General features: G+C 45.1%; 2 protein-coding genes and 1 long non-coding RNA gene across 3 annotated transcripts in view; all 3 read right to left on the bottom strand.

Moving 5' to 3' along the window:
• Window positions 1-27,938, bottom strand: part of LOC139048441 (sodium/iodide cotransporter-like) — a 53,055-nt gene that overhangs the window by 17,086 nt on the left and 8,031 nt on the right. The window contains exons 3-5 of the mRNA XM_070522828.1: window positions 27,041-27,106; window positions 24,438-24,489; window positions 3,638-3,705 (exon numbers count right to left, since the gene is read on the bottom strand). Of these exons, the coding sequence (XP_070378929.1) occupies window positions 3,638-3,705; window positions 24,438-24,489; window positions 27,041-27,106 (186 nt within the window). The remainder of the gene's footprint in view (window positions 1-3,637; window positions 3,706-24,437; window positions 24,490-27,040; window positions 27,107-27,938) is intronic.
• On the bottom strand, window positions 9,165-16,346 carry LOC139048440 (uncharacterized). The gene is made up of 4 exons (XR_011507704.1): window positions 15,945-16,346; window positions 14,850-14,954; window positions 12,035-12,178; window positions 9,165-9,274 (listed from the first exon to the last, which is right to left on the bottom strand). It is a non-coding gene; the product is annotated as an uncharacterized lncRNA (long non-coding RNA).
• On the bottom strand, window positions 16,944-21,751 carry LOC139048793 (uncharacterized). Its single transcript, XM_070523447.1, has one exon. The coding sequence runs from the start codon at window positions 21,729-21,731 to the stop codon at window positions 20,415-20,417; it is 1,317 nt and encodes a 438-aa protein (XP_070379548.1). The 5' UTR covers window positions 21,732-21,751; the 3' UTR covers window positions 16,944-20,414.

Raw genomic sequence — 27,938 nt, 5'->3', positions numbered from 1 at the left:
GCTCACCAAGGGTGCGATCGGAGATGGTTGTTTGGCGCGTTCGTTCGGTTACCGGCGCGCGCGATTGGCCTACTCCGCGCCGACGTCGCCTGCCGCGGGGCGCCGCCCCGTTTTTGGCGACGTCAAAATGACGACACGCTCCTGTCAATCATCCGCCTACCGAGCATTTCGTCCGAACGCGACGGGAGTTGAGAAGTTTGGAGCGATCATACGGCTTCGCATGGCGCGTCTGGTGGATTGGATTGGATCCAACAGGCGGCCTTTTCGGCTGCGGAATGGCACGAATGGCACGTTTGAATCCGATCCATAGTTTAATTCTAGAAAATGGCGCTTGCGTTGGAAACTTCGGTTGTTTCGCTGGCGTTTCTAGAGGAAGGAGGAGAGTGGGTGGCGGTGCGAAACGCGTTCGAAGAAATGGCAGAAAGTGAATTCTGGCGTCGTTTTTGTTTCTCGAAACAAATAATTCGTTGGTTGTACAGAGAAATCGACAACATCATCGGTGCCAGCGAGCCACTGGGATGTTGTGGCTGCCTCTTGAAAAGTGCGCCACTCTTCTCATCGTTTTTTTCTTTTTCCTTCTCGCTGTGCGCGACACCACCTAGGGACGACGCAAAGAACCTAATAGTTATAAATTGTAGTAGTCACACGTACTGCTATTTGAAAACGTGTTTGGGCTTGAGAAGAAAAAATACGTTTTTTTAGACAAAGATTTCATTCAATTGGAAGACGAGAAACATTTGGCTTTGTAGTATACTGTTTGCAAGCAGACGACAAACGACGGAGGTAAACTTCCGGGGAGGTGACCGCTTCCTGATTAGCTGCTCTCTCCGCCCCGCTGTCACAAATTTTGCATACTGCAACTTTGTGACGTTGCAGCAACTGAACAGAACGCGTATCGAACAAAATATCTCCGATCGCGCCCCAAACCTCTGATTTCCTCGCGGGTGTTTGACGATCGTCGAAATACGGTAGCGGGGCTGTCGGAGCGGCTTGCGCCGATTGCAACGCGACTGGCGCCACCGCATAAGTAGGTGCGAAAGCGTGGACGGGGCTCAGTAATGTTTCTGCGTACGTCTTGCGCCGGGATTCGCTTGGCAGAGGTGGTGCTTCACTGCTGGAAATAGATGCCTGCAGTGCCTGCTGTACTTCGTTGCGTACGACGCTGACGAGGGAGCTGACTGGAGGTGGCGCGGTACCGGGGTGCCTCTGCAGCTCGTCGCGAACCACTGAGCGAATCAGCTCGCAAAGCAAGGCGATGTCCCACCCTAAGCCTACCGACGTATCCGGAGTGCAGGCGGCATTTACTTTTCGGTTGTACAAGTTCGACCATTGCTGAAGGGTCTTCTCCATCGCGGTGGCTTCGGTGAGGAACTCCGCAACAGTCTTGGGCGTATTCCGAACAAGATCGCCAAAGAGCTGCTCCTTTACGCCTCTCATCAGATGACGCACCTTCTTCTCTTCCGACATGCTCGGATCGCCACGCGGAAAGAGACGCGTCATGTCCTCCACGCACATCGTGACGCTCCCGTTGGGCTTTTGGACGCGTGACTGAAGGGCCCGTTCCGCTTTTGCTCGGCGATCGGGGCTCGAGTAAGTCTCCAGTAGCTTGCCCTGGAACTCAGGCCAGGATGACAGGGCACTTTCGCGGTTCATAAAGCACGTGCGAGCACCATCCTGGAGGCTGAAGTAGACGTTCCTGAGTTTGGCGTTGTTATCGCACTCGTTAAACGCAGCCACGCGCTCGAACTCTGCCAGCCAGTCTTCCACGTCTTCAAATGTGTCGCCATGAAAAGCCGTCGGGACTTGAGGGTTCAGCAGCGTTAGGTAAGTTGGTGTCACCCGTTCCGTAGAAGTCGCAGTGGTCGCAGTCACGACTTTTTCCTGCAGGTTTCCAAACTCTGGGGCGAGGCCTCGGATTCGCCGGCTTGTGCGGTGAACTGGAGTCAACTCCAACTGTGGGGCGAGGTTCTTGCTGCCCAGTGGGGTCTCCTGCATAAGTTTAGCGTACCCAGCAAGCTCCACCAAACTGTCGCGTATACCCTGCTGGGGTATACAAACTGAATCAGATACAGGCGGTTGCGCTTTACAAAAACGCAAGCGGCGACGCACGATGCCGAGACGAACCTCGTTCTCCTCTTCTTCAGTCTCTTGCTGCGCCACACCATGTGGCGCTATGATCCCGTTCCTGAATGGATTTCGCGTCTGGACGCTTGTGTTTGTTTGCCAGAATTTTGAACTGTCATTGGACTGCATACTATGTGTGAATTTGTTTCGTATGTATGTTCATATGTATTGTAACTGCATTGGTTTGACACTACCGAAAATTCCATGCAATAAAGAAAGAAAAAAAGCCGCAGTGGCGTTGGTGAAGCGAGCTCGTCTCGCGTCCCGGAGGCCCTGGTTCGATTCCTACCCACAACCCAATTCACCAACTTTTCTTTTCAAAGCCATTCTTCATTTACAGGAACCTCCCTGCGAAAATTTGCGTCAATATGAGCATTTCTTTTTTTTTTGCTGTTTTCGACGTACGTCATTTTCGATACTATCATTCGGTGATGATCACTATCGACTACGACGCCGTGTATTCGCGTAATGGGGCATTTCACGTTTTCGAACTAAAACAGATATTGAAAATTATGCTCTTGCCAGCTGCATTCTCTGAAAGCGATTGCGGAGCCTGCAATGCGTCCCAGTCACCATGGTTTAGACATAACCTATTGAAGCAGTAAACATTCATCATTTAGCAGACAGTGAGCATTGCTCTTTCTATAACTGTTTGCAACAAAACTGGTTTTGTGGAATGGCAATGTACGCACGCCATCTTTGACATAATATCATACCTTCATATAGTACTGTAGTATTGAAGATGCTGTAGGACGAGTTTTTTGTGTGATATTTTCTATGTATATTCAGTGAATGTATCGACGCCTTGTCATAGTTGTTTTCTATGCACAGAACTAGTGTATTTAATTTTATATCAAGATGTGCATTTGGTATAGACGCGTATTTTGTTATATATGCACAGGATGTGTGTACTGCTATCAGTAAGAGGGAGCCAAGGCCCAGTCAGGCCTAGCTCCTCTTGCCTTGGCTTCCCCTTTCGATTATAATAAACAAACATCCAAATCAAAATTGTTAACATTTCAATTAGATTCGTATGAAAAATGGGTACGTTTCTCGAAATAAGCAGTTCAAGGTTATCGCCTTATGTTGTTCTATGTTGGTCCTCTTCTTTTTTATCGGTACTCAGTTTCCGAATAGATCGGAAGACAGGGACATGCACAGTAAAGGAATAAGGCACAGAACTCTTCACAAAAAAGCATACCGGCAAGCATTTTGCCGTCTCCGTTCATTTTTTATCTAACTGCTTTCCATCAAATAAGCAATATGATTACTTCGTTTGTGCGCCAGAAGTATGCGTTTAAATAGGAGTCTCATTTATTGGCGCATAAATATTTACGTGCTAAACACGTCAGCCCAGTTAGGAAGCCCAAAATTTATGTTTCCGCTGATACAGCTAACTCTTCTGTTTGCTAGCATCTAATACGCTAAAGAAGGAAACGCACTACTGCTATGTAACTGTTATTCAGCAGAGCTATAAATCTATTCTGGTAGAACCAGCCCACGGAGGTCTTACCAGTGCTGTATAAACAGTTCCTGATAATCCGATTGCGATGTTGCACCAGAGGACAGGTGCATGGAACACTGAAAAATAGTTGGAATGCAATTCAGTAAGAGCAGCGACAGTTGTGCAGTGGGACGACCACACAGTCTGGTACTTACAAAGTCACCATCGCAAAAGAAAAAAACTTGGAGCAGAACGCATCTCGCGATGACTGGACAGTAATGCGTTAGGGTAGACTCAATATAGCGACTAAATGTAATGCTCTCGTGGAAACCAATTATGCATAAGGCATGCACAGCAGCGGGACTACTCTTTCTCGCTTCCCTTAAAACACTCGGTGCTATCAAGCGACGCCGCCGCGAAGCCTGTGCGTGACCTCCGACATGCACAGCGCGCCGGTGCGTTCGAACGCAAACAAACACGTCATGCGACAACCGGTTTCTTCTCTCGCGCTTCTTTCTGGACACGCTGCGCCATCTAATGGCGCTGATGAGAAGTCCGCGCAGGGCCTGTGAGAGGACAAGCGTTGCGTTCCGGTGCCTGCGAACGCTGAAATCTGTTCCCTCGCTTGTCGCCCATTCAGTGGCCCAAACACAGTGACATATCTTGGTGAAACGTTCGATGAAGAGGGGCACATACCCAGTGCATTCAAGGCGCAGCTCATTGAAACGTTGGCATGAAAGGCATTCATTCTAAAACCGGCACATACTCGGTGGAATCCTTCGGGAACCCTTGAGACGTGGGTTCCATTCCGCTCAGCATCGGAGAAATTTAACGGATCTTTTACGTCATTGTAGACCGGCACATTTCCAGCGGCACATACCTAGTTACCCAAATTCGCGTCACAGACATTCAATCAGGAGAAGCACACACCTAATGTCACATGCCCAGCGACGCAAGCTGGCGTGAGAGATACATTGAAGGACAGCAATGACCGCGTGGTGCATGCCCAGTGCTCCAAGTAAGCGTCTAAGAGTCTCTTCGAACAGCTGTACGTACCCAGTCTACCATCTACAGTGACACTGGTCGGGGTGAAAGAGGTTCACCGAAGAGCGGCAGTTTGCATACATCGCGACATACTCAGCGAGGCAAGTGCGTCCGATGGTTGGTATCAAACCCTGTTACCTCAGTCCAGCAGCCGGATGTGCTGCACCGATTGGATCACGCACATGCTCTGGGAGTGCGGGTCGACATAGCCCCAAGTTAATCAAGGAGAAGTGGGACACGCTTCTGCTTAGCCCCGCTCTAGAAAAGCCAATTCTGGCTGTGCGGCGTGCCCTCGACCGGGCCGGTGGGCTAGACCTGCCGGTCCCGACGTAGGACCAGCCGGGTGTGCGACGAGTTCGCGTCCTCGCAACACCTGCAACAAAGTTTCTTCACTCAACCAGACAGACAGACAGACAGACAGACAGACAGACAGACAGACAGACAGACAGACAGACAGACAGACAGACAGACAGACAGACAGACAGACAGACAGACAGACAGACAGACAGACAGACAGACAGACAGACAGACAGACAGACAGACAGACAGACAGACAGACAGACAGACAGACAGACAGACAGACAGACAGACAGACAGACAGACAGACAGACAGACAGACAGACAGACAGACAGACAGACAGACAGACAGACAGACAGACAGACAGACAGACAGACAGACAGACAGACAGACAGACAGACAGACAGACAGACAGACAGACAGACAGACAGACAGACAGACAGACAGACAGACAGACAGACAGACAGACAGACAGACAGACAGACAGACAGACAGACAGACAGACAGACAGACAGACAGACAGACAGACAGACAGACAGACAGACAGACAGACAGACAGACAGACAGACAGACAGACAGACAGACAGACAGACAGACAGACAGACAGACAGACAGACAGACAGACAGACAGACAGACAGACAGACAGACAGACAGACAGACAGACAGACAGACAGACAGACAGACAGACAGACAGACAGACAGACAGACAGACAGACAGACAGACAGACAGACAGACAGACAGACAGACAGACAGACAGACAGACAGACAGACAGACAGACAGACAGACAGACAGACAGACAGACAGACAGACAGACAGACAGACAGACAGACAGACAGACAGACAGACAGACAGACAGACAGACAGACAGACAGACAGACAGACAGACAGACAGACAGACAGACAGACAGACAGACAGACAGACAGACAGACAGACAGACAGACAGACAGACAGACAGACAGACAGACAGACAGACAGACAGACAGACAGACAGACAGACAGACAGACAGACAGACAGACAGACAGACCCCCGAAAAGTGCTTGATGTGCCCACATAATGTAATGCATTAAGATTGTGATTCACTTCCTATTCGAACAATAATATAAATAGCATTATTTGCCCACTTATCCGTTTTGAGCCCATGCATCTAGTCTGTTATGCCCACGCAGTGTCCGAAGTAGCCTACCGGCTTGGGTCACTAGGTACGTGCTCGGGGTCGTGATGCATCATAGTCCTTTCATTGTCATCATTCTAGCTTCCCCAAGTTATTCAAATGCTTGGACCACTGGGCCTGTGGTCCGCTTGTGGTCGTGATGCCTTCGCGGTCATTGCATCGCCGTCGTTCCAGCTTTGTCATCCGACACTCGTCATGCCGTGGTCGTCACGCCATCGTCGTCATACAGTTGGTGAAAATTCGTTGTTACACTAACATAGTTATACAGTCATGGTAGTCGTGATTCCAGCTTAGTGGCTCTAGTCTGCTTATGCGTCCGTCGTCAGTCTTGCTACTCCGACCGAGTGGTCCAAGCTCTCTAATAGCTTGGGCCACTAGGTACTCGTATGTATTTGGGGCCGTGATGCTGCCCTACTCGTAGCGTCGTCGTCATTTCAGCTTTGTCATCCGGCTCGTCATGCCGTCGCCATCACGCCATACTGTCTGTCTGTCGGAGTACTGTCGCAATCGTTTCATCATCATCGTTATACCGTCGACGGCCGGCTCGCTTTATGTCGTTGTCCCAGCGTTGGCGTCAATGCAATCGTCGTCACGTTGTCGTTTCACCATTGCCATTACTTCAGTATCTTCATCCAATTCTCGTCATGCTGTGGTCGTCATACCACCGTCGTCGACCCATCAATGCTATTTCTTATTTGTTATTCTGTTGCAATCATACTGTCTCATTTAGTCGTGATCATGCCGGCGTTGTCATGTTATCGTCGACATTGTGTCATCGTCACACAGACGCTACTATGCATACGCTGTGCAAGTGCCATCGACATGCCGTCTTGGTCGTGCTTTCGTTGCCATTCTCGCTTCTTCATCCGGTTATCGCCATACCGCCGACGTCAAGCCATTGTCGTCATGCAGTTTTCGCCATCTCATTGTCCTCTGTAGTTCTCATGTTGTGTTCCTTATCCGATGGTCATAAATGAAATAGCGAGTATCATTTTTGTGATATGGTCGTCATTATACGCCTTTCACGTTTGATCGATATCATGTCTTCGTCTTTCTATCGCCACTGCATAGGCGTCATTCAGCCGTCGTCATTCCTTTAAGCTCACGACCAAACTTGACAAGCGAGTGCCATAGCAAAGTGCGACGATATTGGAGTATGTGGCACATAAACGAAGCAACAGATGTATCAAAATTATCACTACACGTGTTTACTAAACCTGACTTGAAGTCTAGTATCCTTCGCTACTTTGCTAAATGGCTATTCGCATTACCATCGACCGTCATCGTGACATGAGCTCCGCCGTAATATTTTTGTTGCGAAATGAGCCTTGCAGCAGATTTCGCCTACCGTTCTGAAACTGAGACTTAACCAAAATGTGATACTGCTATGTTCTGGAATAGGAGTAAAATGATTTAGCATTCCAGCAAGAAGGCCGCGCGAATAAATTGATAAATTATTTTAAGCGTGCTCACGTGCGGCGAACAGTCATGAGGCTCACGCACGATGTTGCTTTCTTACTGTTCGACATTAAACAGCCATGCTACCACGGGTGGCCTAAATTATTTTGGAGTGTCCCACTACGGCGTGCCTCATAATTGCAGTTTTGACACGTGAATGGCCAGAATTAAGATATTTCACACAAGGGAACTCATGATGTCATGATGACAATGATCAGCACATATGTACCAGACTTCTACGTGACGAATTACATGTAATGTTCACTGTTGTCAATAATGGTGTACGGTTTGTGTCCAAGGAAAGATACAGGTGTCTTCAAGTTTTTGAATTTGCCAAACTTCACTTCCCTGGTTTGTCGAAAGTATTGTAATTAAACACTTCGGGAATAATGATTTTGAGATAGGGTATACACCAGCCCTTTCCTTAGAAAGTACTGTATGTGATTCCCAAGACGGCAACGAAACATGGAGGAAGAACGCGGCAATATTATTTTGCATAAATTCTTCAGTGTTTCGTTCCGACCCGCTAATAGCTAATTCCGCCAATAACTGCGTGCTATTTTCTGTGACCTGACTGTCAGGCACTGCCAGTCAAGCCCTCTGAGACTTTGGCAAGCCTGCTATCTGTATTTTGTTTTTCTTTCTGCGCAATAAAGATTGTATTGTATTGCGTGGTATTGTATTGTATGTATCCGCACCAACTCAACCTAACAGGTGCTCTTATGAACCTAATCTCCAATGCCGTAGAATAATCAAGCGCTGTCCCTACTAGAAAATCCTATTTGTTTTCAAACGGGTTTCATCAAATAGGGTTATGGAACGGGACCCCGTTTGATCCTGTTCAGTCCTGACCTGTTTAAATCCTGTTTATTCCTGTTTAAACCTGACCCGTTTAAATCCTGTTTAAACCTGACCCGTTTAAATCCTGTTTGATCCTGACCCGTTTAAATCCTGTTTAATCCTGACCCGTTTAAACCCGTCCTATCTAAGCCAGACCTGTTTGCCCCTGTTCAGACCTATATTTTGCTGCAATCATACCTGGTCCTTTCAGAATGGATTGATGTTGCTTAATATAATTTACTCTTAAACCTATTTTGTACATTTGTGTATTTGCGATCAGCATTGAAGAGAAGTAGATCTGCATTATGTTTGCAACAAGAATGCCACTTTCACATGTAGGTTTGCCTGGCACATTGCTTGATACGAAGATGAACACAATTTTCGGCATAAATTGATTAGCACTACCAACACTGATGTGATACATCATGAACAAGTTTTGTACGACCCACGAGTACGTTCTTTATGTATGACCTACAAGAAAATGCACCCTGAAGAAGACTGTACCTCATTTTCATATTTACTACAAGTATGCAAATGTAATTCTTGCAGATTAAGTATTTGTTCGATTACTTGTACTCGTTTTAATGCAGTGCTTTTCGTTGTAATGGTTTGTTCACAAATCCACAGTAAAGCGTAATTTTGGGGTGAAAAATGTCAGGCAAAGTATTGGCATGTACTTGTAAGTGAAAAAGACAAGTATACTTTACGTAGGTATTTCTGTACACCAACTTGAGCTTTCATTAAGCCTGAAGTCATCCGGCTTAAAAAAAAAGCATGTCATAAATGTCCCAAGCACTGTTTATTGGACCTTCTAACGGTATTTCGATGCATCCAGTCTGCCGAGAGAAGACCGCTGGAGTGGGTTGCTTGGGTGAGAGCGAGCAGGGCACCTGAAAAAGTAAAGCCAATAATTTATCTTGATTCATGCAACAGGTTGGCACATAGGCAAATTCGCCTATGTTTCCACAGATAAGAAAGGTTCAGCATTCCGGTCATAGGAGATAATGAATAAATCTTATTGAAAAATATGTGGTTTCATGCAATGCCTATGTTTCAAGGGAACATGAATTACTGTGGGAGAATAAGCTGTCATAATTAGCAGGCGATTGAAGCAAGTGTTATAGGAAAAAGATGGACACATCGCTTGATTAGCAATAATTACTAGTATTGAAGCAACAGAATACAAACATGAAATACCTTTAAAAACAACACCGACAGGTTGAGATAATAAATTATTCAGAAACTAAACCCTTCTGCCAGCAAAATACCGTAGTGTACTGGCTTTGACATTGCGCTGCTCAGGCAGAGGGCATGGGGTTGAATCCCGGCCACAATGGCTGCATTTAGATGGCAGGGAAATGCCAAAACCCCTATGTAAGGTCTATTGGGTACACGATAAAGGAGACTAGGGATCCCGCCAACTTGAAGTTATAAAAACCGGGGTAAATTTCGAGATAAGCAAACTCACAAAAGTAGAAGGCCCTGGCCATGCGAAGACCATATAAAGCCTTTTAAGGTAGGTGCCAGCAGCCGCAAAATTTCTTGCAAAAGCGAAATATAGCAGAAGCGGTATTTTTCCGTAGATCACTTTTGCAAGGTATTTTACAACTTGACACCCGACATGTTGGGCATCTACGGGCAACAGCAATTCTTGCACAGATCATAGCAAACACTGTTGCACCTAGGTATACATAGACACATAGGTATAGGTACAGTCGCCGACTGATTTTCCGGACTCCAAAAATTCGGACTTGATTACTCGGTCTGCTTCACGGCACCGCCATTCTCCCCATGGACCATAATGTATAACAACTTCCGAAAGTTCGGACGCCTTGCAACCTCTCGTCTGGTTTTTCGGACACTCCTTGAGCCAACTTGATCGAGAGCACCATGCACCGACTCTGACCGTTGCATCGTTCTACTTGCTGAACGACATTTTTGTTTTGAACAGAGCCTCCTTGCTGCCCCACGAAGTGGCGCTACTGCAAATCCCTGCTCATCATCATCGTCTCTGCCTGGTTTGTAGCTACAGCAGTTCCGGTCTCAGCTTAGTATGCCATGTCAAGACAATCCAGCAGCTGATTTGTTTGTTTCTTCGTGCACGACGCTGCGAGTAGGCCAGGTTTTTTGTTTGTGCAACTGATGTCGGCGTGACGATGTTTGATGAAGCAAGATGGGCCAATTCATTCCACTAATATCTAGAATAGCTACCTGTAAGCACCACCTACCTTTCAACAACATTTGCAAAGCAAAAAACCTCATCCTGAAAAGTCTGCACATGAAGACATCGGTAGCAACTTCAGCGTGGGGCCTCAAGATAATTCGGCAAGCCAAGAAATTACTGACAGCCCGAGTGCAAGCATGCCAACAGGAAATCAGTGGCTGAATAATGCACCTTCTACCAATTGGTAGACAGTGCATTTTCGCAAAGCCCTAACTACAGCAGATCATTGTTCAGGAGTTCCCGAATGCACAGCTCTATGCCATTTTCACACCGACTCTAGGGAAGCACCTCTGCACAGTTGCAAGAAAAAAAGCTAGATGCCCCAAGAGAAATGAGCCCACTCAAGCCATGGAAGTTGTGTTTACCTTGTCTTCCTACAACTACTCAAAACCTAGGACTGCTGTTTTGCACAAGGGAACAAACGTCAACATTGGTGCCTCGCCCAACACAAGTGGTCTGCGCCGTAGAAGGTGCCATCAGTCAGCCCACAGATGAGGCCCACACCAGTGCTGTCAGTGTGCTGTACAAATTGCAGAAGCAGAGCCTACAAGCTTGTCTGCCTTAGTGTGATCGCACCAATGAACGAAAACTAACGAATCAAGTTTGTTTCGTGCCGAGAACAGTTGCCTCATGCTGGCTTGGTTTGTTGTGTAGGCATGTAAATAATGAAAAGGCCTGCATCACTATCTGAGAAAAAAATCATGTAACAAAGCACGTACAGTACACAGGTGCAGTGTCTGTCACATACCATTTCGTGCAGTAGAGGCTACTTCGGATAAACCGGCCAATGTATAAATGACTGGCAGCGTGACCAAGCAAACTTGATGCATGGGTCAGTTAGCAGTGGTAGTGCACTGCTCTCGGCGCACATGCACCTATGTTTGAAAACTGCTTGATCGTGACAAAATATAAAGACAAAAGCGCTGGAGATATCTGAGGCTTTTCTTATATGTATGACGAGGAACCTAGCGCTAGCTCCTCATGCACAGAATTACTAGACAGTGAGACTGCTTCTTATCATTGTAAAACAAGTGTCACGCTCACCATGTGATGCGTCCTTTTCGTTTCTGTGCGAACAGCATGTATTCAGATCTATTCTCCCCCTTTCACCTTTTGCACAATATCACTGTGCGAGCAATAATACTGAACTGTTAGTAGCACTCTGTCCTGTTGCTTCCTTTCTTTCCTTGTGAATTGTGTGCTAAATAAGGCTTTTTTTGGTGAAAGAGTGCTAGTTGAACGCATAAACTAGCGCCATGGCACTTTGCAATACAGGACTGTTATAATTCTCTAAAAATTTGTCCATGCAGAACAGTGTCAAAAGAACACCTTAAAGAAAGAACATGAGTGTATCTATCATAAAGACCAATCCTTGTCTTTTTTCCTTAACATAATTTTCAATACCGATATTGAAGTACAAGCTCACCATATTATATCACCTTGTCAATGAAGCAAGGCACAAGGTGCCCAACTGTCGCGGGACCAACTTGGATGTGGAGATCAGCGCAGATCAGCAACATAGCATGGTCTGCTTACACTTCTTCTCCAGGTCCAGCCATACCTACAGCAGCTATAAAACAAGTGAGCTTAGAATCACAAGCGAAACAATATAAAAAGTGACACTGAACAAAGCAACTTTCGTTAAGCATAAATAGGATCGAAATGCTGACATTATGCCCATAAGTAACTTCACTTTGAGCAACAAAGCATCCAATTTAAGAAAGATTATATGTATCAGCTATCTATGTGAGAAAGATTAATCGAACGCCCTCTATTTGCCATACCCCTCCCCTTATGCATGGATGTCTCCCTGACTGAGTGAGCTGATCCCAGGTATAGTGTAATTAAAGGTTGCCACTTGGTGGGCCAATCCCGATACCATTGCATGACTTGTACAATAATTTTAATGTGTTGTAATGCTGGCCATCCTGCAGGCACTGCAACATTATAGCACCCATAAGGCTAATGGTATTACCTGATAAGGTTAACTAATAGGTGTCCCCAGAAGCATAACTCGGCATGTATACTCGGAGGCCATTATTATAAGAGAAGCAATGGCAGAGGTGAAGCTTTATCCTGTGCCATATGCAAAATGGCCGAGCACGCCCAGCTTCTGGTTACATTCTCACTTGTGACCACTGCAACAGGCTGACTGACATGCGTAACCAGCAGTTTGTAGGACCACATTTTCATAACCTGCAATTTGTTTTACATCTGAAGAGATCAACCTCAAGCTCCATGATGCGCTGCAGTCAAGAAGCATTATAAACTGGCAACATTTAAATGCTATGCTGCATGGTTTGTTGCATGCTTTAGGAATTTACTTATTTATTATACACATAGCTCATAGGCTCCAGTTGGAGTATTGCATGAGGTGGCAAGAAAACAAATTCTGAACTAACAAGGAGAACATTCAACAAAACAAGTCAGACCAAAGAAGAAAAAATAACATACTCTCATAATGGGACTATGTATCTGGCAGCTAGCTTCTAAAAAAGACAATTAGGAATGTTTTACTACTGGTAGCGCTTTAGGGGATGGAATGTAGAATTCCAAGCTTCATACACTTTTAAGCCATCTTTCGTGGCTTTTTGTTTTGAACTCCTATTCTCTGTACTATTATAGAAATGAATACCCCCCTCCAAAATAAAACAAAGAAAATCATGTAATGCACAGTAATGTAACACAATAATGTAATGCACAACAGTGAATACTTAGAAAAATGTAAATAAGAACATGGAGTCTATGTGGGCACACATGTTAGAAGTCTACATGAAAGCATAATAATAAAGGTGGGCAAAGCATTTATGCTTTTGTCGGGCAACCTGCATCAAGACATACAGGTAAAAGGATATGCATGCCTCACAACACAGTCCCTAAAAATATCTGTCACAATACAGTGAGTAGGTATATCATGCATATCTACAATAGCTCCTAATTATATTTAACTCAGAGGGGGCTACCTATGTAACTTGATCAAACTGAAGGTGGGCCAAATTCTAAATATACGATTCAAGTAGACAGAAAATGGACGTTATGAAAATGCATCTACAGCAAAAGTGTTGTACATTATGTCATACCTGCCAACCTGTGAACATAATATTTTGTAAAAATGCTGCAGACACTAAATTCTTTGTTGGGGACATAGCACACATTATTTTAAAGCTTGCTCTCAGCACCCCCATTGTTGCATACACACACACATTATTAATAAAGGGAAAATCGCACATCTACCCGCTCGTAGCAATTGCTACAAAAGAAACCCGTACGGATTCCTCGAAAGGAAAGCCTCACAGTTGAAAAAAAGAAACCGTCCAGGTCTGGGACTCAAACCCGGGATCACCGCCTTTCCGGGACAGCCGCTTTACCATCTAAGATAACCAGGCGGCTAGCAGATGGCCGGGCCAAGTCGAATTTGTCGACAACATGAAGCAAAGGCAAGGGTCTGACGTAATAGTTCTGCGGAAACGCGCAAGGTGTAGAGAAGTAATTAATAAAGGAGAAAAAATATTACGTCAAACCCTTGCTTTTGCTTCGCGTTGTCAAGTAATTCGACTTCGCCCTGCCATGTGCTAGCCAGCTGGTATTCTCAGATGGTAGAGTGGCTGCCTCGGAAAGGCGGTAGTCCCGGGTTCGAGTCCCGGACCAGGACGAATTTTTCTTCAACTGTGCGGCTTTCCTTTTGAGGAACACATACAGGTTTCCTTTGTAGCAAATGGTACGAGCGGGTGGATGCCTGATTTTCCCTTTATTAATTACTTCTCTCCACCACGTGTGTTTGCGCAGAACTATTACGTCACACACACATTATCAACCATTATTTAACTTGTCGTGCAGCACGAAAAGCAGCAGCGAACTTGAAACCAGTAACTGACAACATTTTTTTTTTATATTACAGAGCTTTACGCTGCTTCAGGAATTTATCTGACTAAACTTCCTAAAAGCAAGTGCCCCTCTGATGTTCTCGTTAGAGATATTGCATCGCTAATAATAAAGCAGTACAAGTACCATTACAATTAATTTTTTACATGCATTTTAACAATGTCATGCCGTCAATCTCTCAACAGCTTTAAAACATCTTAACCAACAGAACTTCATTGTCTTTCTAAAATGACATTCATAAAATTGTAAAATGAGCCCACATTTGTAAACCCACGAAAAATTCAGGAGAGTTTCCAAACATGGATGATACCAACAAAATCTGCAGCTCGTGTAAGTGGCAGCAACTACTTTGCACACACCTTGTCACAGCATGCACATCAGGTACTTTTCCGTGCTGTTGAGGCTGCAGAAGTGCCGCAGGTGCATATGTGGAGGTGCCTCTGGTTCACAAAATCTTGCCATCCCTAAACAATAATAAATACTTATTTATTGTAATCCCTGCTGAAACTACAAACTTGTGATATAAAAAGATCACGTCATATTTTGAAAAAAGTATCATACAACCAGTTACATGAAGCTGCAACTGGTTGTGCAAATATCTGATTGTAACATCACAGGCGGTTAAATAACACGTAAATCGAACTGTAGAGAACGTGAATCTACTATGAAAAGGTTCGCACAAACGTACAGCTGTATAACGTGAAATGTGAATTGTACTATCAAAAAATTCCTTAGGACATGAAAAGCGTTCCAAAACCTAACTTGTCTATGCGGCGCAACAAAGCACTACTCCCAAAGGACGATGCGCTTAAAATTACAACAGGCCACCTCATTTCTGGAGGGACAATACAGAAAAGAGAAAGATTTTTCGATTAAAAAGAAACATTGCTTATGTAATTTCGGCTTCTCTGCTAGATCGGAATCCTTTACAAGTACACGAAAACACACAGGACACTAATACACGTCATCTGACGACACTCTATAAACAGAAGAATTTCCATACAAGCTAAAAATCTGGCCATGCGTCGACGAAGAAATCGGGTGCCATCTCGCGCAGCTGTTAGCTGTGACGACGACACATCGACGTACTACTTCTAGAAATGCCTATACCATTTCTTAATGAAAAATTATGTACACAAACAGTAACTTTCTTTGCTTGAATTTTTGTGCCCATTTAGATCAAAGAACCACCCGCGCTAGCGTGCTTCATAGGTGAAAGTAAATAAACCACAGATAGAGCTGTTGGTAACATGAACACGTTTTAGGGCAATTTCCATGGAACTTTTTGCTAAATGTGCACTGCGACATGAAGAACAACCATTTGAAAAGCACATTTATAATTCTTGCTGCTTTACAAATCCGGATCCGGTTGTTGTACGGATCTTGCGATACGTACAACAACGCACACTTCACGAACCATAGACAGGAAGAATGCGCGCAAGCGCCGGACTTACCTTTCTAGGCGTACTCGGAAAACGCTCCTTTTAGTGTCGCAGGTGCCGTGGCATCGACTGCACCAACGGTCCTTCCGGCGCACACACTGTTGAATTGCGGATCAACTACAGGATGTAAGAGCACAACTTTCACCAAATTCTTCCGTACAGCGCGATACGATGCGACAGTGCCAGAGGAGGAGATCCTGTTCATGAGCCCGGAACAAAGGAAGCGCGAAGGGTCATATCTTCGACATCGGCGCACCACACGAAGGATACTGCGGGCTACATTACGCGGTCCCAGGGGTTTTGTGATTCTAAATGCATACAAAATGCACCACAATTTCTCTCGGCACAGCGTACACACGATTAAACAACTACATCGGACGGCGTCAATGCAGCAAGCATTCACATGTGGCGACAACTGAGGACGGCAAAATAATATCACCTGTAACTTTACCGGCGCTCCCTGTGCTGCCATCTGTAGGCCGCCACCGAAAGCGACCGTGCTTTCGGTGATCTCATGGATGGTGACGGCGTTGTATTTCGATGTTATGCGAGTCGTACAGCGTCTTGCACGACGTGTTTCAGCAACGTTGCTTTTAATAGAGAGGACAGCAATCTGCGTACACGCCGTATAGACGTCTCACCCACTTGAAAAACACAACAGCAAATTTTCAGTCTGTCGTATTTTGGGACGTTGTGACTGTCGTTCTGTGCTCTGTAGTGTGACGCCCTGTAGTCGAAAATTCTGTAGTTCCTGATCAATATTTAATAAAAATTGACAGAGGCCAGTTTAAGGATATGTAAAATTATTAATACGAAATAAAATAAAAAAAACAAAGGTAGAAAAAAAATGCCTTTCGCCAAGGATTCGAACCTAGGACCTGACGGTTCCGAGACAAGCATCTTACCACTGCACCACGCCGAATTTTTTTTTTTCTTTCTTTCATGGTATTTATTATAGTTGCATTCAACTAGACGTTCACCAGTTCTGCATAGTCAGAGAATCGAGGGCACAATGAAAGTCACACAGAAGAGGCAGCGTTCATACTGTGAGTAGAAACGTTCGTGTCACTTTAGAAGGGTGGCAAGGATAAGCACCTCACCAAAATAGGGTACCAGTCCGGTTGCACACCGAGTCCATCATAAACCTGCTTTAGGTGTAGCGTCATTTGGATGAAATTTGCCCTTGTAGGTACAACCGTTTCGGCGTTGCGGTCCATCATTCGCGTTTTCCACAAACTGTGCATTCCCATCACAAAAAACATATCGAAAGGTGCACTATTATCAGAGGTTGGCAGCAGGTATCGCACAGTATGAGCGTTAATCTCAAAGTCTTTCTTTAAAGTCCGTTGGAGGACATCCCAAAAAAGGATGGCGTCGGTACAGCTAATAAAACAATGTTCAATTGTCTCTGGTACATCACAAAGGCGACAGTTAACAGAAGAGACAAAGATACCCTTTTTTTGTAGCCATGCTTTAACCGGTATGGTTTCACTATGAACTTTATAAAAGAATGTTTTGCAGCAAGGGGATAAATACATTTTGCGAACTCGCTTTAGCACATCGTGGCCTGGCAATTTAATGTATATTGATCGGTAAAGTGGAGGCGGGAATAGCATGGATAGTAAGTCTTTGTACAACGTTTTGCGCGACACAGAATACAAGTATTCAGTGGAAAACCGAACTGTCAGGAAACGAACCGCCAAGTAAACTTCTTGCATGAACCCCCACAAGCATAAGCGCGAAGAAAAACTTGAAGAAACAACTAAATCAGGTAACGCATTAACAAGTGTGACTTGCATGTATGAAGGAATTACAGGATGGGAAGTATCGCGAAAAAAGAAGAAACGAGACACTATCTGCCGCACATAAAGGTGTACTAAGCCCAGCCCACCTTCGCTAACAGGCCTAAAAATGTTGTCTCGCCTCATGGGCTCAAAAGTTGAAGACCATACGAAGGTCGCAAAGATACGGTGAAAGCGTTGGATGTATAGCCTAGCACAATGGATAACTTGCAATACATAGAAAATTTTTGTTGCCAAGAACTTATTGCAGGCTTCGGCTTTCCCAAAAATAGAAAGTCGTTGTGGAACGAATGTCTGGGCGTAACTTTGCAGTACCGAAACCCGTTCTTTCCAATAGTGTGCGCTTAATTTATATGCGTCTAGCGGCACGCCAAGATACTTTGGCGGGACATCAGTCCACTTAACGCCTGCAAACTGTTCTGGTGTATAGCACCATGAGCCAAACCATAAGCCTAAACTTTTTGAGGAGTTCATTCGCGCTCCTGATACACTGCCAAATTCTTCTATTTTCGATACTACTTTTTCAACACTGGACTTATCCGTGCAGAAGAACGCTAGATCGTCTGCGTAAGCTAAGACTTTAACTTCATTACCCAGTATATTGAAGCCATGGATGTTACTCGACTGAATTACGCTTAAGCATAGCGGTTCCAGGTAAAGGGCGAATAGTAGTGGGGACATCGGGCATCCTTGTTTTACTGATGAGCAAATAGAAATGGGTTCGGAGAGTTGGCCATTAATAATTAAACGAGTAGTACAACAGGTGTAGCAAAGCCTAACGCCTTTAAGCACAATGGAGCCAACATTGACATGCTCCAAAAGAGAAAATAAATAGGAGTGGCTCACACGATCAAAAGCTTTAGCAAGGTCTACCTGGAGCATTGCAAGCTGCTCAGTGGAACCATAACAGTATTGAAGAAGGGTACGGGCGATATGTATGTTGGTTTGAATTGATCGGCCCCTGATTCCACACGTCTGATGGGAACCAATTAGAATTGACATCGCAAATTGCAATCTATTAGATAGAACTTTCGCAAAAATTTTGTAATCCACGTTTGACAATGTGATTGGTCGATAGCCTTCAACAGAACGCAGTTTCTCTTTATCTGAACTTTTGGGAATTAAAACTGTGTGGGTTTTGCAAAAAGACTGCGGAAGGGCGCCAACTTCTAAACTTGTAATAAAAATATCCAATAATATGGGGCTGATAATTGATTTGAAAGCTTTGTAAAATTCACTTGAAAGTCCATCGGGGCCGGGTGTTTTCGACAGAGGCAGCTGATCAATAGCTAGCTCAATTTCTTGAATCGTAAGGCTACCACTGATGACTGCACAGTCATCATCCTGTAATGGTTTTACAAGAGATACAAAACTCTCTAAAACTTTTGCATCGTGATCATTCGGAGGGGCACTAAACAACATAGTGTAGAAAATTTCGAACTGAGAAATGATGTCATTAGTATTTGTTAAAAGACTACCCTCGGAGTATATTTCCGGAATTACTTTGGAAATACCGTGACGTCGCTCGTCAAGTAAAGCTTGACGTGTTGGTTGCTCAGATTGCAGAGCGCGCATGTTTCGAGATCGAATTCGCGCACCTCTGTAACGCAGTGCGTCATACTTTTGTAACTCACATTTAATGTTTTCTATGTCAACAATGTAAGTGCCTGGCATTTCGCATTCAATCTCATAAAGGCTACATAGGCTCTTAAGAAGCGTTTTTTCTTCATACTTTCTATAGAATGATTTCACCGATCCAATTTCTATAGCCACTGTACGAACCTCTTGTTTAAAGAGTTCCCAAGCAGCAAATAATGGCAAGTCACTAGACAGAGAATTGGTTAGAGCCATGCGCACGCGATTAATAAATTCCTGATCATTTAGGAGCTCAGAGTTAAGCTTCCAGAGTGCCCACTGTGGTCGGAAATTAGTTACAAATTTTTCACCAATGTTTGCAATAACCATACAATGATCAGAGAATGAAACGGGGATAGTAATGCAGGATAGTCCTCGAGAGAGGATTGATGAAGAAACATAAATCCGATCAAGGCGGGCGTAGGAATGACCTTGAATTCTTGTATAAGAGCGAGCTCCCTGTCCCGACACTCCTATATCAACGAGCCCTGCATTTTCTATTATGTTAGACAAAACTTCACCACTCCTGTCCCGCTGAGTGTTATGGCCGCTTCGATCGTTCGGATCGCATACACAATTGAAATCTCCCATTAAAACAATGCAGCGATCACAGTCCAATAGACTAGACTCAGTATCAAATAAAAGAGCTCGTTTTGCAGCGTCATTAAATGCATAGGCGTTGACTATGCGCCATGGCACACCCTGCAACACAAAATCACAACATATATATCGACCTTCAGTGTCGACATGATAACTAAAAGCTGAATAAAGTAGGCTCTTTTTCAGAAACAGGAAACAGCCCGCGGATAAACCAAGAGCGTGTGAAACGCAAACATTATACTCAGACAGAAAAGGTCGCAAAGCCCTTTCTGTCTCGTCGTCACTCTCAATCTTCGTCTCCTGCACGGCGACGAAGTCGAGGCGCTTCCTAGACAAAAGCCGGCGAAGCTGCGCCTGTTTCTGCAAAGACCTAAGGCCTCGTACGTTCAAGGTTGCGAATTGAAGTTGCTGGGACAGGGCCATGGTGACTACCAAGTATTTGGACCTAATGATCTATGTGATCGGTCCTAGAGGGCAACGGTGAGGCTCCCTCCGAAACCCCACCAGGCCTTCTGGACCGTGATCGTCGGCACTTTCCTGAGTGTTTCGATGTTTTGCGGCGACGTGCTTTTCTTGTGGTACTGGTCGTCTCGCTGTCTGTGCTTGATTCCGATCTGTTGGTCGCACGGCGCTTCGGAACTGAAGTATCCGCGTTACTTCGGCTGTCCTCTGCCGGCTCAGTGCACGTGTCGAGTTGCTTGGGTGCATCAGATGAGTCATTTCCGGCTCCCTCATTCGCTTGCTGGGCAGCAGCTGGCTCCGTGGTAGCGGGTGCTCCTTTGGGTTGTTGCTTCGGTTGGTCATCTTTCTCTTCGCTACTTTCTTTATTCACGGGCAGTTGGCATTGTTGGCAGTTGGCAGTGGGCAGTTGGCATTCACGGGCGATGGCATTGTGACTGTCTTCAACAGGCAGAGGGGCCTTAGTGGCACAGCGGGTCTCCGCTGAAGAGGGAACGTCTCCCGTCGCGTCAAGAACCTCCGTAATGTCCATTATGTGTTCTTGCAAGCTTTCATCCGGAGGCTTTGTTCTGTGTCGTAACTTATCGGCGTATGTTACGACACATTCTTCAGCTGTGTGACCAAAGCGCCGGCAGGTTTCACAACGTGGGGTTCTGCAGTTTCGACGAATGTGCCCCACCTTGTTACAGCGCAGACAAAGTGGGGGCCGGCCTGGAATTAATACGAGACTCTGCACTCCACAAACAGGTAGTAGATGTGGAACGTCCCCCACGCTCACTCCATCGGCAAGAGTCAACACCACGTCCCGATTTAGCGTACGCATTTGTTCCATCTCCGATACTCTCCAGCTTTCTGCTGAAATAGACTTGACTTTCCCGTAAGCCTGGAGCGCATCTCGTATGTAGTCGTCTTCCAAACGCTCAGGAAGCCACAAAAGCTTCATTTTAACTTCCGTGGGCTCAGGATCAATGACGACACAGCGTCTACCTTTTACGGATAATTCCCCGCATGCGACTAGCTTTGATTTTGTCATCCCTGATTTGCACGTCACCATCCACACGTGCGACATCTGAAATTGTCCGATGGAACTTATTTCCTTCAGGTCAATAACGGTCCGAAGGGCGTCTCTGAAGTCTTGGGCTCGGTACGGTCGACCACTTAAGTCAGCATGCAGGAAAACGGAGTCTACAACCAGCTTACCGGTAGGAAGACGGGGTAACACAACACGGTAGTCATTGCTGCTGGCTGAAGCCTGAGTAGCACCTCGGCCAGGGGCCGATAAATCCTTTGAAGCGGAGAACATGAGAAAAGCGACCGTTCGGAACGCCGTCTTCTTCTTTCTCCACTGCACTGCACCACGCCGAACATCACTGCCAGTACGTTTAAGCTATGTCAAGAGTGTAAATTGCTGTCTGGGTTGCTGTTTACATTTGCATTTTAAAAGCCATGATGCGCTTTCACTTCACCGCGTCAACTGCCGCATCTCGAAGAGATGAGCAAAAGCGTTGTTACCATCGACAGGTACATCGTGGAGTGCTAGACCATCGATTGTGCTGTAACGATATCCATATTTCATACGAAATTCAGAAATAGACGAGGGTGACCGGGGACACTGAGGGTTGTTACTGCTAATTTCGACAGTTGTCTCTTGCTCTTTACACTTTTGAGCTCGCATATAATTCGTGTGTTCAATGCAATACAGCTACATAAACACTCGTGGGTGAGTCTTCATCTCGACAGAATACTGGCTTCTCACGGCAGCGCTGTACCAGATTAATGAGACCCGAGCGAGACAGCTTTTCACGCAACTTTGTGGAACAATCCAAAGCTTCTTTTCCGCTTCGCATATACCTGTGCAACATTTCTGGGAAATTAACTAATGTGTCAGGGTAACCGCACATGCAAGTCCACAGGCCTGTGTGCCCCATCTTACCAAATAAAACAACGCGGATACGCAGCCATTCCCGCAGATGGTATGATTTATATCAGCGGCCGATTTTGAGGAGGCCGGTAGGGCCAATTGGTAGGGCGTTGCTGGTGCCGCGTCGTTACGGCACAATTATAACAATTGGCAACGTCGACTTTAATGCCGGTGTCGGTGCTATCAGTATTGCCGGCTTCTTAGAAGCACGATTGAATACCGCGCAAGAAAAAAAAGTACAGTGTACACCACCGATGCGAAGCTGACATTTTAAAGGGCCGCGACGGAAAGTGCTTCTGTTGCGACTTCACAACTCTTGGCCGTCGCGACCGAATGTTTCTGTTGCGACGTCAGAATCGCTGTCGTAACGTCAGAAATGTCTGTCGCAACTTCAGAAACGTTAGGAACCTCTGTCGTACAACAGAAATTGCTGTAGTTGCAGCAGGAATTCCTGTTTCTTTTTCAACTGGGCAGGACCGGGAATCGGTTTGAAATTCGCAGCTAGCATATCGCAGTATGGTCTGTGAATGTTCCGAGGTAGTCACGCAATTTCTGTAGAGCTTAATAATGACCCCAATTTAGCACTAGTGGCTGAATTGTCAGGATGTCGAACAATAAAAAGTTCCTCCCCAGTTCTATTCAAGCATTAAACTCGTATGCATGATACCATCCAGTATGGTTGCCACAAAGCTCCAGAATAAACCAGCTTTTGTGCCAAACAGGCGACCCTATATGGTGCCACTGTGTCCAGTATAAGCCAGTTTAGTTGCAAACAGGGCCCCTGTTAAGACCCGTTTCTGCTTGAACTGGTCGTGCCTATAGCTGCTTGCATGCCAAACGGGACCCCGCTCAGCCCTGTTCATGTGTGAACTGGTCCAGTTTATACCTGTTTGCATGCCAAACGGGACCCCGTTCAGACCTGTTCGTGTGTGAACTGGTCCAGTTTATACCTGTTTGCATGCCAAACGGGACCCCGTTCAGACCTGTTCGTGTGTAAACTGGTCCAGTTTATACCTGTTTGCATGCCAAACGGGACCCCGTTCAAACCTGTTCGTGTGTAAACTGGTCCTGTTTGTACCTGTTTGTTGCTAAACAGGTCCCTGTTAAAACTAGTTTAAACCTGTATAACCCAGTTTGAATTTAAATAGGATTTTCCAATAGGGCGTGCTTCACAGAAGACCCTGATGCTGACTAACCATAATACCCTGCGTAATAGCTGTATATGTAACAACACTGCCCTACCTTCCAGCGCGCACGTGGACCAAACTGGCTAATCTCCCTGCATTTCGCTCATTTTATTTCTCCTGGATAAAGTTTCAGTGACGCTGCCAGATGCCTTCACAACAAAAGCTAGGGACGACGACCTACGAAGTTTTATATTGCAATTGCTCGCGCCGATGAACATTATCAAGGGCTGCCGAGGACGCACTGAAACTGCCAAGCCAACTGGTTCTTTTTGCTGTATCTGCGCAATGCTGATAAAGGTTCGTACGAAAGTCACATACAAATTTTCGATTACTATTGATAAGTTACTCAGTTTATTTCTTGGGGCGCTAATTGGTAACTGCGTTCAACCATATTTTTGAATGGAGTAATTGCAGTCGGTTACTGGGCTTTTCTGTAAAGTGTAAAAGCCAGATATGTACACATGTTAACATACCCGATGAGCAAAGCCAGTCCGACTGTCGGATTCGAATCCTGTACTCTGAGCACACGAGTCCGTTGCCGTACCCATTCAACCACGCAGTTCCCAGGCTCCCGGGTAGGCGGGAAGATGGTTACATACAAACATAGATATTAAGACAGATAGTTGACCTCCTGAAAGTGCGTGAAGTACCTTATGTCTGTTTTTACAGAAATAATAACGCTGCCATAAAAAAAAGCTCCTATAGTAAAATATCTAGGCCTTTACATTTCGTCAGATGTGCCATGGCACCAGCATTTACTTTATCTTTTCTAACTTTTTAGTAAGAGTGGTAAGTGTAACCATATTTTATTGTTATTCTCAACGGCCTGTGCTATTCCCGTAACAGGCGTTTGGGCTTCGTTAATAATAAAAAAAAACACGTGAAATAAGATGTACTCTACCTGCTTCAAGTGCCAAGGACGCTGCGAAAATAGAGATAGCACCGACACTTTGCTGAAAGAAGCAAAAGGGAAGATGTTTCAAACGTATGCATTAACGTGCTTCGGTGAATAGCACAATTTGCGCGATAGTAGGGCTACTTTTACACTCGCCGTTACAGTGCGCTACTTGACGGCGTGCGCATCGCGGTGACGTAATGGCTTTGGCGTTGCGTTACTGAGCCCGAGGGCGCTGTATCAAATCCCACCTACAGTGGCAGGCACATTTTGACGGGAACTAAATAAAAATACACCCTTGTACCACTCATTCAGTTCACGTTACAAAAACCCAGTTCGTCAAAATTAATCCCGAGTATGCCTCTACGGGATACGTCATGATCATATCGGGCTTTTGGCATACGAGTCTCACAATTTATTTAAACTCTACGGCCTGCGATATTGACCTGCTTACATTGTAGGAAAACACCTTCAAATGTACTTCTTGGGCCTTTCGCGAAAAATAGCCTGTAAAGCGCTGCGCCAGGTCAACTAATAATGTCTCCAAGGAACCAGAAAAAAAAATGAAAGTGTAGTGTTAACAAAGCTTCCCCAGTAGTCAGAATCTTCATCGTCTAAATATCTGAAGGAAGGCGATAATCTTAGTTTCTTGTAACTTTCATAACTGCTCGTCGCCTATGTACTTTATCGTCACTATGCGTTCTAGCTCTAAAAAAAATGTCGGTTGATCATTTTCCAAGAATACACGTAATGTGTGAAGGAAGGCAAACTTGTCACTGTGCTGTGACGTTGACTGGGCTAAATTCGTCAAGCCCACAAACACTTTGCGCAAGCAGACCATTCAACATTTCGATAAAGGCTGGAAACATCCGTCCATAAAATTTCCACGCGTCCTGATTACAGGTAAGTTCTAGACGCACAACGAAACTATAAACAATCTTGCTGCGAATGCGAAATTCCGTCGCACATTCCGAATTTTAAGCCTCCAATCTTTACAAGAAATGAAAGCACTTTGGCTCTACAATGATGCATTTGTACACTCCTGACGACATTTATTGACCCCTGTAGCCAGAATATAGAAGATGAGAAATCCCCGAGCATGAACAATTTGCAAGTATAGCACATGCAGATGGCACGCAGTAGAAGAAACAAATACATAAAAGGGTCAATGCCATGGGGGGATGTAATCGGTCAAAGACTGCAAATAGCCGGATGGAATCTGCATAAGAAGTTACAATTTTTACAGAAGCCCGTAAAACAACTATGAGCAGGACTGCGTCTATGGGTGGATTCGCACGCCGTGCCCAAAATAATTTCTAGCACTACGTATATGTCTATGCTAAAACACATTGATTGTAATGCTGAAAATGGCAGATGTTCAACGAAAACTATGCATAGGTAGCATATATGACACATTTTTTAGCCAGCATTGTTTCATGGCCTCTATAAATTGCATTTGGAAATGTCGTTTATACCTCGGATGCTTGACAATATGTTCGACACTCTGGCAGAAATAGAAATCAGCCTTAGTTTGCGAAGAGAAGGCACTAGCGCAAAGGAAAGAAAGATTATTCTACACACCCGCATCCGAAGAACGCTTCATATTGCATCCGTCCGCCATACTGTTCTCACGGAATACTCCAACACTATCAACACATGCCGGTTAGGTGCTTTTAGCAACAAGCAAATAAAATTCCTTGTTGCTGCGTGATCTTCTTTTCTGGCTTCTGTCTTATTGCATGAATTCATTGACACCTCGTTTATGCACGGCTGCCACATCATGTTCATGCGTAATAGTGGTTACTATGTCACATTTCATAAAGTGCCCGAAATGTAAAATATTTCTAGCTTTAAGTCTGCAACCTATGCGTCTGTGCTAGTTGGTCGAGAGCACAGCGTAGGCACGCTCACTACGCTTTCTCGTTATGCCCGTCGACATCTTCTGCACATTTGCTTACGTTCACCAAGAAACTGTTCTGTCATCGGGTTTACTCCCCTCTTATATGCACATGGCGGCGGCAGCAGCAGCAGCCGCCGACTTTGTGCGGACACTTGTGGTTATGATGTGATAAAAGACCACAAGGCAAAGCATCGGTCTTAGACTCAAATGGTCCTGTATTCGTATCTCGCAACTATTGTGCTCAGTGATTGTTTTCCGTTTTGAATTTTGCCTTTCACCTGGCCCGTTACAGACGGTGTCCCGGAATCGGCGCCTGATCAATGGCCCCAGCATTAAGCAATCAGGCTTGCCCTCATTATTTATCTCTACCAGACAATATGGCAGTTTCTTTAAAACATAAAAGCCTTGTTAAAACGCTCCAATTAATGTTTAGAGTCCGCATGCCACAAATAGTGCGAAATGACAACGTATAGCTCGCACGATATTCCTACTCGTGGGTTTGGAGACAGCGGGGGAAAAAGGGGGGGGGGATATGGACTTCAGTAACCTGTCACTAAAAAGTGCAAGTTGCCCTTAAATCACCCGATTTTTATTTTTATTCGTCATTGCTTTTATTCGGATTATCCACGCGCTGCAAGATTCTGTGCTGATCGTAGGAACGGGCACTACGAAGCAGCATTGTAGTCATTAAGATCTTTGTTGTACTTACCGTTAAAAAGATGTAAATAGCACATGCAGTGAATGATATAGCGCTGTTGAAGCGCATACGGATGTACTGCGGAAAGAGAAATCGTAAAGGATAGCGTTAATACGTGTTCGATACGTTGACTATCTGCGTTCGTTGTTTGGCATGAGAGAGTGCCCATGTTCTAGCACAACGAATAAAGACGCGCACATACATTGAGTGTAGGGGCATAAGAAACATTAAACTATCAACCCCAGTTGTTCTTCCGGAAGCGATAGTGTATGTGTACATGAAAGGAATCAGTAAAAGCAGTGCAGACCCACTACAAATGCGTGCCAGACGAAACACGCTGCAGATATTGTACCTCCTTTTGCGATAAGGATGACGAAGTTATGCTACCGAACACTGAAGAGTCAACTGAGAAAAATTTATCTGGTGTCTCACTTCCGCGCCGCTTTTTATCGAAATGCATGCGACCAGAATACGATAAAAACATTGTCTTTCAATATGACTCCACAGTAATGTATTCGCCTCTGGATTCTGCAGTTCTGCTAGCGTTCTATTGAGCTGTAATGCATTATGAATGATGTCTTCTGTACGGAAAAGTTATTTACTCTGATCAGACATTACGTTCACCAGAATACATTTTTACACGTTGTAGCAGTTAGAACACTCGAAAGCAGCCTTAGGAAGCTTGAGCAATTATTTGAAGCCAAATGTTTGCATAACACCTGTACTATTTCGGGAACATTACCCTAAAATGGCCAGCTTAAAAACCTGAAGCTCGAACTTTATCAATCGATAATCCTGCACAAGAAATAGGTATCGCATTTCTGTACACTATTTCTGTTAGGATATCTGTAGCGGAAAAATTAGATATGCGAATTCAGAGCTTGCGTGAAGTTACTGCATTATTTACGAG

The sequence above is a fragment of the Dermacentor albipictus genome, chromosome 8 (genome assembly GCF_038994185.2).
Source record: "Dermacentor albipictus isolate Rhodes 1998 colony chromosome 8, USDA_Dalb.pri_finalv2, whole genome shotgun sequence".
In the NCBI taxonomy this organism is placed as follows: Eukaryota; Metazoa; Arthropoda; class Arachnida; order Ixodida; family Ixodidae; genus Dermacentor; species Dermacentor albipictus.
Note: the sequence above shows the minus strand (reverse complement) of the source record. Positions and strands in the feature narration are given on the sequence as shown.

What these genes read in the sequence shown, in the direction of transcription:
- LOC139048793 (XM_070523447.1), bottom strand. Translation starts at nt 21,731, where the DNA reads ATGTTCTCCGCTTCAAAGGATTTATCGGCCCCTGGCCGAGGTGCTACT.